We start from the raw sequence: 13311 nt of genomic DNA on the forward strand, positions 1-13311 counted from the left end.
GTGAATATCAGGGATTAAAAAATATCAATATTTTGACATTTTAAAATAAAATGCTGATTTAATTACGAAAAATTACTTTTTCTGTTATTTAGAAAATACAAGTATATCAAAACAGTGTAATCGTGACAGCATTTAAATGATGTTATATTGCGTTTTAAAACGCGTGGTATATGTGCGCTATTTCTTACCAGAACTTCATGATCTTCACAGGTTCCACAACATTTATCCATCCTGTGGACTTCATCATTATAATACCTGGACCCACTGGTGCCAAGATGGCGATCCATCCAAACATACGTAAACTTTCTTAAAAACGCATGTGAATCCTGTACATTCACACATAGACATACAGTACATGACCCCTGCTGTATCTCTCCATGTATAATGTATGGTATATAACATCAATAGCATTATCAGACGATATTTATCTGACCTCAGATGAGCATTTATCAGATGTACAGAACACTACTGGTATCAATTAACATTTATTTTTAAATAATACAATAAATATACTACAAAGGAACATGGGCTTTAGTAGAGCTTTACAACAATCTTCGCTCTCGCTCCGTTTCACAATGAAGGACAGGCCTGATTTCATCGATCACTAGATCAGAATGTGGCTGGAATCAAATCAAAGTTGCGGGACAAAAAACATCAAGAGAATAAGCTTAACTATTTCATGCATACAGAAAAGTTTTAATGCTTCAAAAGACATACAAGGGTGGGTGGACACAGAAATCTTGAATTTATTGACACAAAACCGTTATCTCTTCTATCTGCTCGTACACAGGTTTGACAGGAACTCAAAACAAAAAAACGAACATTACAACGACAAAAACAAAACAGAATCAACTTTATTGGCAGCATTACTGCTGGTTTTGAAATGTACAGATTTTTTCCAATATTTTGCATTGACAAAAACTTGTCTGTATTTCCAATCGTCTTTAAAGAAATAGTTCAAGTCATATTTAACAATCGAAGAGCAAGATTTTGCAGTAGCAGGTCTAGTGGTCAAAAGCTAGAATAAGAGCGCGTGAAGGAAACTTCTAGTGGCAAAAGATGCAGAATAGCATTAGATGAATAACATGATGGCTCTATTCAATTTAAACAAATCCCCAAAATTCTGTGAAGGAATACGCGTGCATCAATGCGACGCAATAGTACCTATCAGAAATGTGTGATGGACGACATACTCAAAGCATTAGTGCAGGAAATACTCTGTTTGGTATTCAAGTGTCTTAAATTAAAACTGAGAAATATCTTTGGAAGAAAAGCTGAAATTGGCAGAAAAATGAATAAACGATTCACTTGCATAAGCGTTTGGTAAGAGAGATCCTCGATTAAGATGTTCACAGAACCCTTCAGAAACACGAAAGGTCCCAAGCCAATATTCCAGAGCGATTTGAGCCGTTTAAAGTTTTTGTATGATAAAAGTTTGAGGTGAAAGCTGTTCCATTGCACTGATTTCCACACAGGAAATGTTACACAAAATAAATTCAAGCTCTCAGTTGTGTTGCATCCAAACTATGGTCACACTTTACATGTCAGGGCCCATTTATATGTTGTACATAAGATACCATCGTGTTTTATGATTGTTACTGTAAACGGTAATACGAACGCTGCAATGTGAAGTACAAACCAAACGCTTTGGAGGACCAGAAGTACATAAGACACACCTCAAGTATAAAAGTAATTACAATGTCAGTTTTCGAAAAGAGACGAGAACGGAAGGAAACATGTTTTCATCTGTGACTGACTATGATTTTACCACATGCATAAAAATACTCCCCCACCTCGAACCAACCGCCAGACACTTTGACACAAGACGTGGAATTGTTTGGGTGTCGCCGCAGAGCCATTTTCAATCAAAACAAACACAAAACAGGAATGGTATATATTTGTAGCACCACAGACAGAAGGAAATAGCACCTAGTTTACCAATGTCGGTCTCTCATTACTAATGTGTGTGTGTGATCGGACTCGCCTCTCGCACATGAGTCTCGATCTCGGTGAAGTTAGCACATTTTTACTTTTATTGTCATTTTAGTGTTTAAATTACCAAAGACATCTACAATGAAACATCGTTTTGTTGTTTTTTCTTTTTTAATAATTTCCTTTATTTTGTTGTTTTCTTCAGACTCGGGGGAAAGACCTTCAGGATTTATTTGAGATGGGAGGGTTCAGATATTTCATATTTGGTTTTTACTTTTTCAATAACCCGCAGCTCTGTCCTTATCACTCAATGGGTTCACATGCATGTTTTGAAGCCAGAGCCAAAAAATCACTTCACCAGAAAAAATATACAGAAAGTACTTACAAACATAGAAAAAATATTTATATATATTTATATATATAATCACCATTCATGGGAATGGAAGACAAGTATGCACAAAAAAGTGAAAGGGGGAACAACATAAAACCCAAGTAAACAAACGAACAAACAGAACTTCTCGTCTGAGAAACACCGAGCGTTACATGAGGAGTCTGTCTATACAGCCTGTGGGAGGGGCATCACGGGGGCGGGGTGAAGAGTCGGACAGGCGTAAAGTGGGCGGGGCTTGGAGAAACACGAGCGATGACCTCATCCAGTTTCAAAACTTGCATGTGATGAAAAGGGTACGCTGAGGTTATAAAGCTTGCTCTTTTTTACTAACCCATTGTTTAGACATCCATTCTTCAAATTTCTCTTGGGTTTGCTTTGGAAACACAAAACTTTACAAATATGTCGTCCTATTTCTTTCTCGTGTTTTGTTTCAGAGGAAATGAATATGTTTCGTGTGCGCTCGGTGAGCAGTCTTAGCCGATGAAACAGGCCGGTCCGACCTCGAAGCCGAACTTCTGCGTCGCTCCACCAAAATCGTTGAACATAATGTCAACAAACGGCACCTGTTCCACTTTAGGTGAGTTGATCTCAAGAATAGTCTTTTCATAGCCCTTTTTCAACTGCAAGAGGAAAAGAGTAGAAAAACAAGTAAGACAACGGAAAATCGATGCATGAAACTTTTTGATATATTTCCCATCAACCTCCGTGCTTACCGCACAGCCGTCGACAGCAACTCTGATGTACGGGTTGTTGTCGTATGACATCTCTTCATCATTGGAGCCCAGGAAGCGGATGGCTTTATCGTAAGAGTCCTGGTTCTGGTCGTACCAAGCCACAGACTGATGGCAGTTGTAGGTGAGGTTCTGCCGTGCCGTCGCGCTCAGCAAACGCAGGAACGTCATCTGGACGACACCGATGGGATTTCCCTCCGCGTCCACGTATGAGAGCTAAACCCACAAACAGAGAGAATTCTGGTCTAGATGGGAGCTTATGAAACGCCCCCTCGAGACTCGCTTGAAAACTACACATCACACCTCTGTGGTCTTATGATGGTTTTGGGTTCATTATTCGGAAAGCGAAATGATTCATTTTGCATAAAAAGCTTTAAGTACATTTCCTTTTAAACCCCAAATAATGTTGCAATGCACTGCAAAATGGCTATGATCATAAAACAAGCTTTTTTTTCTTTACGCAGAATGTTATATCTTGTTTTTGTGGAGTAAAACCTCAATGGATTTTTCATGTAGTATTTGCTCCGTAATTTGGTCCTTATGAAAGTTCGTCTATTTGTGAGGGCCATGTCACACCTGCTTACCCATAATGCACCTGTGCAGTGGCAGCACTTTGAGTCTGGTTGCATACTTGCCTTTTATTCAAATTTATGTCAAAGATAATTTGAATAGATAAAAGGCTTTTGTTAAATGTATACAAATAAGAATCGAAAATTCCTTCCTCAATTAGATCTGCTATGCACGTTTCAAAAACAAAACCACACTCAAATATAATCTGCAAACTGATTCTAAACATTCAGAGACTGCGCTGAAAAGCAAAATCACTAATATATTCAAATCACTCGTACTGCTTTATATGCAAATTCCCCTTGTGGTGTGATGCAACATTTGCATTACCAAAAATATGCAAATGTTTTGTTTTCATTCGTTAATATACCAACCCATGTTGAGAAGAGACTCCATCTCCTCTGTGTCCCACAAACACACACATAGTCGACTGACTGAAAGAGTAAAGCACATGCAGCATACATGCCACACACACATCCCACATGATATACTTACGAACAGGACCTTCCCCTCGCACACTTATATGCACTGACCTTGCATGCATGCAGGACACACACACATCAAAACTTGTACACAAATCCTTGTGAGGACTACTACCATTTGTGCACTCTTTTTTTTTTGGTATGCTTCTGTATTCTTCGAGTACGCAATACACTACCATTGTTATTTACAATTATGGATTATCAAGTTGTATATTTTTAAATATATCATTTAATATCTGATACTATTACAAAACTATGAGTCAATCAAGTCCCTCACAAGTACAGTGAAACAAGTTACACCCATACTTGCAACCCACCGACCCTTCTTCTGCCCCACATCCACACCTGTCTTAAAACACATTACCTCATGAATACAGTCGCATGTCATGAGAGGCTGAACTCAGAAGCTCAGAATGAAGAGAGCAAACAGACACAAAAGCTCAGTTTCAAACCTCAGTCAGCTGCCTCGATGTCAACTCCCTCACTTTCTACATCTCTCTCTACTGACTCACTTGTCCACTAGCTATTTAGCTACTTTCGTGGACAAACTAACTGAAATGAATTCTCACTAAAAGGTGATTTTAAACACTATTAATCATTGAATAAAATAAAATGAATTTATAAAATATATTTAGGACTTTTCACATCTATGAAACTACTTGAGTATTTTTTTTCAACACTAAAAAATCTAATCCATCAGTCTGTGCAATGAATCTGAAGAATTTGGCAAAAATTATAGGGATAGTTCACAAAAAAGTAAAAATTCTGACATAATTTATTAACGCTCATGTTTTTGAAAACCTGTATATGAATCTAAATGACCAAAGAAGATATTTTGAGAAATGTTTTAGTGGTTTTGTGTTCATACAGTGGAAGTCAAAGGGGCTCAATGTTGTTTGATTATCTACATTCTTCTTAATATCTTCTTTTGTGTTTTGCAGACTAAAGTCATACTGGAACAACATGACGGTGAGTAAATGATGAAAAATGACTTTGCCTTGCTATGAATTTGATAAGGCAGTATAAATGCAGTATTGGAGTGTAAATATAACACCTCAAATGCTGTTCAGATAGAAAGCTCACTCAGGTTTTGCCCGATAATTTATCGCGCATCACTGTATCGGCCGTTAAATTCACATTTTTTATGTTATCGGTATCTTTCGATAAAAAAATGTAGGCCGATATATTAGAGCCGATAAATCATAAATCATTTCCTCTGGTTAAACTACTTCAGCTGCATGCTGCTCACAGTTAAATACAGTAAAGTACAGTTTTCTGTCATGATCATTCACTTACTGTTATTAGCAAAACATTGTTGAAGTAAGTATATACAGTATTTATGAACATGTAAATTATAGGAACAAACGCATATTGTTTAAATCAGACTGCTATCTGAATGCTTTCTGACTTGACCCCAGTAGAACTTGTGGCTATTCAGAAAAATTCTCTGGGTTGCTCTGGAAGAACATCTATGATTTGTTATTAAATAAAAAATATACCAGAAAAGTTTAAACAATTGTTAATGTGTAATAGTGTAAAGTAGGCTTGGTACATGATTTTCAGGGGAAAATAGAGAACTGATGGTTACCTTGTTTTCTGCAGTGTGTTTTCAAATAAAAGCAGTTTCTTCCCATAAAACCACTTCTTGACTTTTGTTTTTATTCTTAAGGAATTTTATATTAATATTAGATACTGTAAATCGGTCATCGGCTTCCAATGTTAAAGTAGTATTGGTCAAAATGTACATATCGGTGCATCCCTAGTTTGAAAAGAGCTAATGAGTCTGTCAAAAATCATGTGTTTAGAAACTCAAACCTACAGGACAGGCGAGACCAAACGGATTCCATCAGTCAGACTTTCCCCACTAAAATCTCCAAATATCTACACATTTATCATCATTTTTGATGGGGTTTCCATCTTTTTTGTTTTGTTTCCACGGCAACAGACTGACCGATAGCCCCGCCTACAGCCCTCCGACACCCATAAGTCTGAGCAAACACACATTTTTCTGCTGTTCTGATGATGACCATGCTCTTGCGCAAACGCATCGATGACACATGCAGACCTCCAGAGACAGAACCCAGATCCTCGGAACCACAGAACCTCGGGCCCGTTCTCTCATGCATTCCTACTTACCATTGACCCTCTCTTGTAGCGACTATACCATGTGCCTGGACTGTCTTTGGGCCAGCGAGCCATTTTGCTCTGTAAAATAGGAGACTATTTCAGGAGGGGGAGAAAAAGGACTCGTTCTTACCAGTTTACCACGTTTGAATTCACTGAACCACGACCCTGGATTCTCCTTCACCCAGGAGGTGAGCCTGGCCTGCACACCACAGCGGGAGAGAGAGACAGTTAGATAGGTAGAGAGACAGACAGAACTGTGAGAAAATCTTGTTGTGCGGTGAATGAAATGTTTGATATGATCTAGGTCGTCGCTGTCCTTCTGAAACGTTGCTGTTTTTCAGGAAATGGAAAAAACTTTTACATTTTTAAATGATTAAATACTCCGTTGTCAAAGTCGACAAACACTTTTTAAGACTTATTATTGGTTAGATATTTGCAAAACCCAGTGACAAGCATAACGGGTGACTTATGGTATGAATAAATTGGTATTTATATATGTAAATAGGTTATTTAAATTAGAATATAAATATGGTATATTTTTGCCATAAAATCACAGAATTCACCAAAAAAAATCTATAAATATAGAGATACAAGGTTTCAGAAGGACAACAGCGATAAACAAGCTGGCTATGATGTAGTTATGAATTACGATGTTCTACATCCATTATAAGGTCATTCGCAATATATAGTCCAACAACCCATGCAAAAAATATGTAAAATGAAATCAAATGTGTTGTCGAATATCTGCATCCTGGGTGAAGTCAACAGGGATGCATTCTTTCCATTTAAAAGCCTTAACCTGTGGAAAAACTGACGTGAGAGGTGTTGTTTGTCCGTGAGCATCACCTTCACACCCTACTGATTTATCCTTCATTAGCAAAGCTGAAGAACTATGAAATGAGAATCTTAATTAAATCAAGAAGGGATATATTAAACACGTAATAACCGCGGTTGAGATTCATCCCGTCTGTCTGTAGACCTGTGCTCAGAACAGTCTGGTTGGAAATGCATTTAAAAGCCAGATCTCTGTGTCTGGGAATGTTTTGTTTAGCAGCTGTCAGGAGAATATTTCTTACCCCTTCACTCTTTTTATCGGGAAATATGCAGCTCTCCCCACCAGCTGTGAAATTACAGTAGACTTTGAAAGAGTCCCTGGAACAGCCCTGGTTTGGATCGATCCAGTATTCACCTGAGACATACAGAGAACGGGCAAAGCATGATGAAACTGTGTTTTCATGTACTGTGACATTTACAAATTTGAGTGGTTTAATGAGATAAAAAGTAATGTAAACAACGTTAAGGAGTCCACGAGCTTATATACATTTACATTTCTATACGTTAATTAATTTAGCAACTTAAAATGCGTTTTTTTTTTCATAAGAATAAGCAAAGTACATACAATATTAAAACAGTCATGCAAATAAAACACTTTGAAATTGAAACTCTGCGTGTGTGTGTGTACCATCTGGGAAATCTGGGTGGCACAGCTGTAGGTCTTTGCAGGTGCGGGCGGGGTTACTCTGCGTGCCAAGCGGGTGCTTCATCTGTTCGATCTCAAGTTTGAGAGAGTTCAGAGAGCCGAAGATCTCCTCCATGCCATCCTCGTAGTCTTTGTAGTTGGCATCTGCAGCGTCGTCCATCATCTGGCTGGCATCGATGTTCCTCTTTGCCCGTTTCGGGCTGGAATGCATAGGCAGGGGGTGGATGACATCACCAGGTGGACCCTGCAGAAGACGACAACAGTGATTTTAATGAACTGTGGTTGCTAGGGTGTTGCTAGGCATGTCTGGGTGACTGAATGCCCTACACGTAAATATGAATACGGATTGCAACATTGTTCCCTGCTCTTCACCCCCCAATCTTTATACAACAATTCAAATGCTTCTGTGACATATGGCACATTTACCCAGCACATAAAAACAGAACAAAGTACAAATATGAAGATTTGAAATATCAGGTTTTCTCGATAAAGTAATATGCAGTGAATCTCCCAGAGTAACTAAACATAAGATTCAGTTTACACCGTAATAGACCTTAATTATAGTTATGTAACAGCTCCTGCACAATAATCGACTTAAATGTGTATTTCTCTCAAAGCAGAATAAAACTTTGTATGTGTTTAAAGTGCATTTTGATTTCTGTTACGCACCGGAGGTCCAGGAGTTCCAGGGTGTCCAGCTTCTCCCTTCGGACCAGTCTGACCCTACAGAAACAGAATAAAAACTGGGTTTGACCCATGCTCCAATAAAAACGATGTGTATAATTTGGTGTAAGTTTTATGAATAACTTACAGATGATCCCTTAGCACCTTTGGGGCCGGAAGGACCCTAATCAAGAGCAAAACACACAGACAGCGTAAAACGTATATTACTGTATATGTGACATAATCTTAAGCATTATCCATAATAAAGAATGCTTGAATTATTTTCTCTACAGTTTCTAGCTTTTATAAATGTGGGACCAAACAATGTCAGATACAGTACCGGCAGTCCAGGAGGTCCAATCGGTCCGAGCGGTCCAGAGGGTCCTGCGATGCCCTAAAGAAAAGGGCACGAAAAGAAAGTTTATGAATTCTGATTTACAAAACCTTTTAAAACGTCCAACAAATTTTGTGAGTTTCATACAGTGTCTCCTTTAAGTCCTGAAGTGCCCTGTGGACCCGGCAGTCCCCGGTCGCCCTTCTCACCCTGTTCTCCTGGAGGTCCGATCAGTCCGATCAGACCAGGGTGACCCTGAGAAATGACAGACAGGTATTTAATTCTCCACTCAACTCATTCATTCATGATCTACAACACCAGCCCGAGTAAAACAAGACTAATCACTAAATAGGAATATGACAGATAATTTTGCTTTTCTCACCTTTTCACCTTTAACACCAGTATCTCCCTTCAAGCCAGGTAAACCAGGAGGACCCTGAGCGAGAGAGAGAGAGAGAGAGAGAGAGAGAGAGAGAGAAAGAGAGAGAGTATTGATTTGATTATTAAAGATGCTGATTTGTTTATGTGATGGTTAGTTTTAGGCTATGTTGGACACGTTACTTTTAAAATGTAATTATTTATAGTCACTAGTTACTTCTCACAAACAGTATTTGAGTTACATCATTATAAAAGTAACTAGTTATCAGGGAATGTAACTATTGCGTTACCCAATAATGTTCAAATATTTCAAACAACTTGGAAGCCCCCAATATTAAATAGATTAAATGAATGAAATGGAAACTAAATAGAATAAATTATTTGTAATTAAAACTACACTTATCAACACTATTTTAATGTTACTGTGGGTCAATGTGACAGACACCTATTAAATTTAACACTTTATATATCAATATATTATTATTGTAAATATTGTTATTATTATCATTACTACACTGGAACAATAAAACACAACAGAATAGTTCAGAACTTTAACTATATATTGCACAGACCACTAGTGGTCAACAAATAAGTTTTATTAAATAAATAAGTTATGCTTCAAAAGCCATGTACCAACGTCAAAACTGTAGTTTCTTACAAAAGTAAACGGTTTAATAACAAGTGCTCTTAAAGTTTTGACTGCTTTCCAGTATGATAGCGGCAGGTCCTTCGGATGAGAGAGAGCCTACTCGGATGAAAGCTGCTTCAGTGAGCTCAATTATAGTAACGCTGCATTTTACTGTCTGTAACGGTAACGGTGTGTAAAGGGGGAAACAGTCATTCGTTTGATTACTGGTTACTGAAAAAACGAACGCTGTTTATTTATAACGCCGTTATTCCCATCACTGGATTTAGGGGTGTGCTGAAAAGTAACTCTATCGAAAGTAATCTCAACAATGCTTTGAAAATGTAATGAACAGATAGTTATATCAGAGAATAATGTCATGTCGGTACCATTGGTCCAGGGGGTCCATCGGGTCCGGGAGAACCAGGCAGTCCTTGCTCTCCCTAAACCAGAATCAAAAAGAGACTTTAAAAGAGAATCACAGCTGTAAATATGCCTGTATGATATCATGCCATATTAATCAAATATATTCTCTCAGTGTTTATTATTATAATAAAGCAGATGATGTGTACTGTATCTATTCTGTATCATTTGAAAGCAGTAAGTCAATACAATACAATTTACAATACAAACCAATATTTTTATTTTCACAGTACTGAAGAATTACTTAAGAATAAGATTTAGAGGAAAATGCAAGTTACAATGCTAAAATGAAAATAATAATATAATATAATATTCAAATTGTCCTTAAAACTTGTTTCCTTTTCTTTAATGAAAAACATTTCTAAAAACTCTCTAAAAGCCACCTCAGTCAAAAATTTGATTAAGATGTTAAGCAAATGCTAAACACATCAATAATTTAGCTTCAAACCCCGTTAAATATTACACTTTGCCCGGTCGGAATTATCAGGTATTGCTAAATGTAAATGTAGGAGACTAAAGGAGATAAAAAGCTCATTTAAACTAAAAGTCGTCTGACGGATTTAGAGAGTTTCACATTTGAACTCTTCATAAACATATATACAACATTTGTTTGGTGCGAATGTGAGAATCATTTGACTGATTTACTGATCCAGCACAGAGTTTTACAGCAAGACCTTATAATCTGTGAACACGCTGGTTAAACTGAGCTGTTCACTCACCACTGGACCAGGAACTCCTCTCAGACCATCAGGACCAGGCTTTCCAGGGGCTCCCTGAGGTCCAACCGGACCCGTCTTACCAGCGGGACCCTCCAGACCAGATTCACCCTGACACAAAGTCACAACATATGAGACGTTTAGACACACAACAATTAATAAACGCATGACAGACTACTTGAGTGCATGTCTTGGTTTGTATCCTACCTTGGCGCCCTTCTCTCCCAGTCTTCCTTCAGGTCCAGCAGGTCCATGAGGTCCCTGAAGAAAAATGAATTATGAATCCAGCTCTTATATGATTCTCTGCATCTAAATAACAGCTTAATGCGAGAGGTACTCACTCTCTTTCCTGGAGGACCGGTGGGGCCAGTTTCACCAGTTGGTCCAGGAGAACCCTACACCAAACACAAACAAACAGCATGTTGATAAAATAAAACACATTTAGGCATGCACCAAAAAGCAGCCAGATTGGCTGATTTAAAAGATACGCACAGCCTGACCAGCCTCTCCGTCATCTCCCTTGTCACCAGGAGCACCATCCAAACCCTGTGGAAGAAAGAGATGGCCTGAGTGATGTCATTTCCTGTATATTACCTCCACTTATAGCTTCCTTCTAATGTCCAGACAGTCATATTTACATGAGTTTTCAACATTAAAATCACTTCAAGATGTTGTAACACTTACAGAAGGCCCAGGCTCTCCAGGAGGACCAGGATCACCGGGGAAACCACTCGGACCCTGGAAATCAAACCAAAACATTGGAGTCATTACATACTGAATACAGCAACATGGACATTTCTCAAATATGTTCGCAGATGTGATTTGACATATTAGACTCTTTGCTTAAATAGCTAAAGGAATCTGTTACGTGTCACTGCTGACCGGTTGGAATTCTGTAATAAGCAAGTTGTTTTTCTTTCTTTCTTTAAGGAACATAATAAAAATCAGAAGAACAGAGCGTTGAGTTTATGTATTTACTGTAGAACAGGTGAACGTGGTCTAACTTACAGGACTTCCTTTAGGACCGTCATCTCCAGGTGGTCCTTTTGGACCAGGGGGGCCAGCAGAACCTGCAGGTCCACCTTCTCCCTTCTCTCCTCTTTCACCTCTTGGACCCTGAAACAAACACACACATGTGCATTATACCATATAAACATTTATGTCTCTTTATTTATCAATAACTTTAGGACAGAATAAAATGATAAGGAGGGTTTTATGAGGTTTTAAAAGTCAAAAAAAATGTTGTCATACCGGCGGGCCAATGTCTCCCTGTGTACCCGGTTCTCCTGCCTCACCAGAGTCACCCTACAGAGAAAAGGAGATGGGTGAAAGATGTAAATGAAACGAGAACAAAGTGACTGAACTATACAGCAAGGTCAGTTCTACACATGAGCACACACACGCACACACACACTTTTTTCTTCAACACTGCAGAGTTTTCTTCACTGGACAGAGCAGTATGTCAGCATCATTATTCACTGTCACGTCAGCAGAACCGCCGCACTTTGGAAATCTCTTACAGAATCACAATCTGCACATCATCCACATTTTAACATACCGCAATCGACTGGACACATTGAGGAACAAGTGACCAATCACACTGAACCAACCACTAAATCCAATATATATAATTAAGACACCACATTATTTTCAGTTTTTCTGAAGTTACTATGAGTTTAGGAAAAATGATATATTCTTTTCATTCTGTGAACTAGTTACAACATTTCTCCCAAATTTCAAATAAAAATATTGTTTCTATTTGCATTTATTTGCAGAATGTGAAAACTGGAGAAGCAGGTCAAAAATACAGAAAAGATGATCGATATTTTCAGACCTCAAATACGTTAAAAACAAGTAAAAAAAAGTGGTATTCACTTTTAAGGAACACAACAGTAATATTTGTAAATTTATAATTACAAACGTGACCACTAAACCAGCTTTAAGTAGCGCAAGAACATTTTTAGTAATAGCCAAAAAATACATTGTATGGGTCAAAATGATAGATTCTTCTTTCCTACCGTAAAAATATCAAAACATATTTTTATATGAGTAATATACTATGCTTAGGAAGGCGATTTTCTCAATATTTAGATTTTTACAACCTCAGATTACAGAATTTTAAATAGTTGTGTCTCTCCCAAATATTGTCATATCCTTACAAACGCACATCAATGGAAAGCTTATTTATTTAGCCTTCAGATGACGGTAAAATCTCAATATCGACTAGTTTTGTTGTCCAGGGTCACATATATAACATAATATAAGTTCAAAAATTATTTTGCTAAGTGATCAACTGGATCATAATGGGAATGTATTTGCTAACTTCAATACCCAAAACCCCACAACACCTTCGAACAGGATGTGAAGAAACCACATTAGTTTAACCTGACAGTCTCTCTCTCTCTTTATACCTTACTTTTGTTTCAAGTGGTGAGTCTGTACTTTTAGATGGGCTGTAGAAG

At 37.9% G+C, this 13311-nt stretch overlaps 1 protein-coding gene across 2 annotated transcripts in view; it reads right to left on the minus strand.

Moving 5' to 3' along the window:
* Window positions 1-472: 472 nt before the first annotated feature.
* The window catches only part of col5a1 (procollagen, type V, alpha 1), a 67658-nt gene continuing 54819 nt past the window's right edge, over window positions 473-13311 (minus strand). The window contains exons 49-66 of one of the 2 annotated variants that reach the window (XM_056732040.1): window positions 12101-12154; window positions 11858-11965; window positions 11534-11587; window positions 11342-11395; window positions 11191-11244; window positions 11057-11110; window positions 10853-10960; window positions 10100-10153; window positions 9090-9143; window positions 8855-8962; window positions 8714-8767; window positions 8522-8557; window positions 8380-8433; window positions 7693-7954; window positions 7307-7419; window positions 6240-6308; window positions 3037-3270; window positions 473-2943 (exon numbers count right to left, since the gene is read on the minus strand). In XM_056732040.1, the coding sequence (XP_056588018.1) occupies window positions 2797-2943; window positions 3037-3270; window positions 6240-6308; window positions 7307-7419; window positions 7693-7954; window positions 8380-8433; window positions 8522-8557; window positions 8714-8767; window positions 8855-8962; window positions 9090-9143; window positions 10100-10153; window positions 10853-10960; window positions 11057-11110; window positions 11191-11244; window positions 11342-11395; window positions 11534-11587; window positions 11858-11965; window positions 12101-12154 (1671 nt within the window). In that variant the 3' untranslated portion in view covers window positions 473-2796. Of the gene's footprint in view, window positions 2944-3036; window positions 3271-6239; window positions 6309-6360; window positions 6430-7306; window positions 7420-7692; window positions 7955-8379; window positions 8434-8521; window positions 8558-8713; window positions 8768-8854; window positions 8963-9089; window positions 9144-10099; window positions 10154-10852; window positions 10961-11056; window positions 11111-11190; window positions 11245-11341; window positions 11396-11533; window positions 11588-11857; window positions 11966-12100; window positions 12155-13311 lie in introns of both variants that reach the window. The other variant, XM_056732039.1, reaches the window with a different exon arrangement.

Source organism: Triplophysa dalaica, chromosome 19, assembly GCF_015846415.1.
Source record: "Triplophysa dalaica isolate WHDGS20190420 chromosome 19, ASM1584641v1, whole genome shotgun sequence".
Classification (NCBI taxonomy): Eukaryota; Metazoa; Chordata; class Actinopteri; order Cypriniformes; family Nemacheilidae; genus Triplophysa; species Triplophysa dalaica.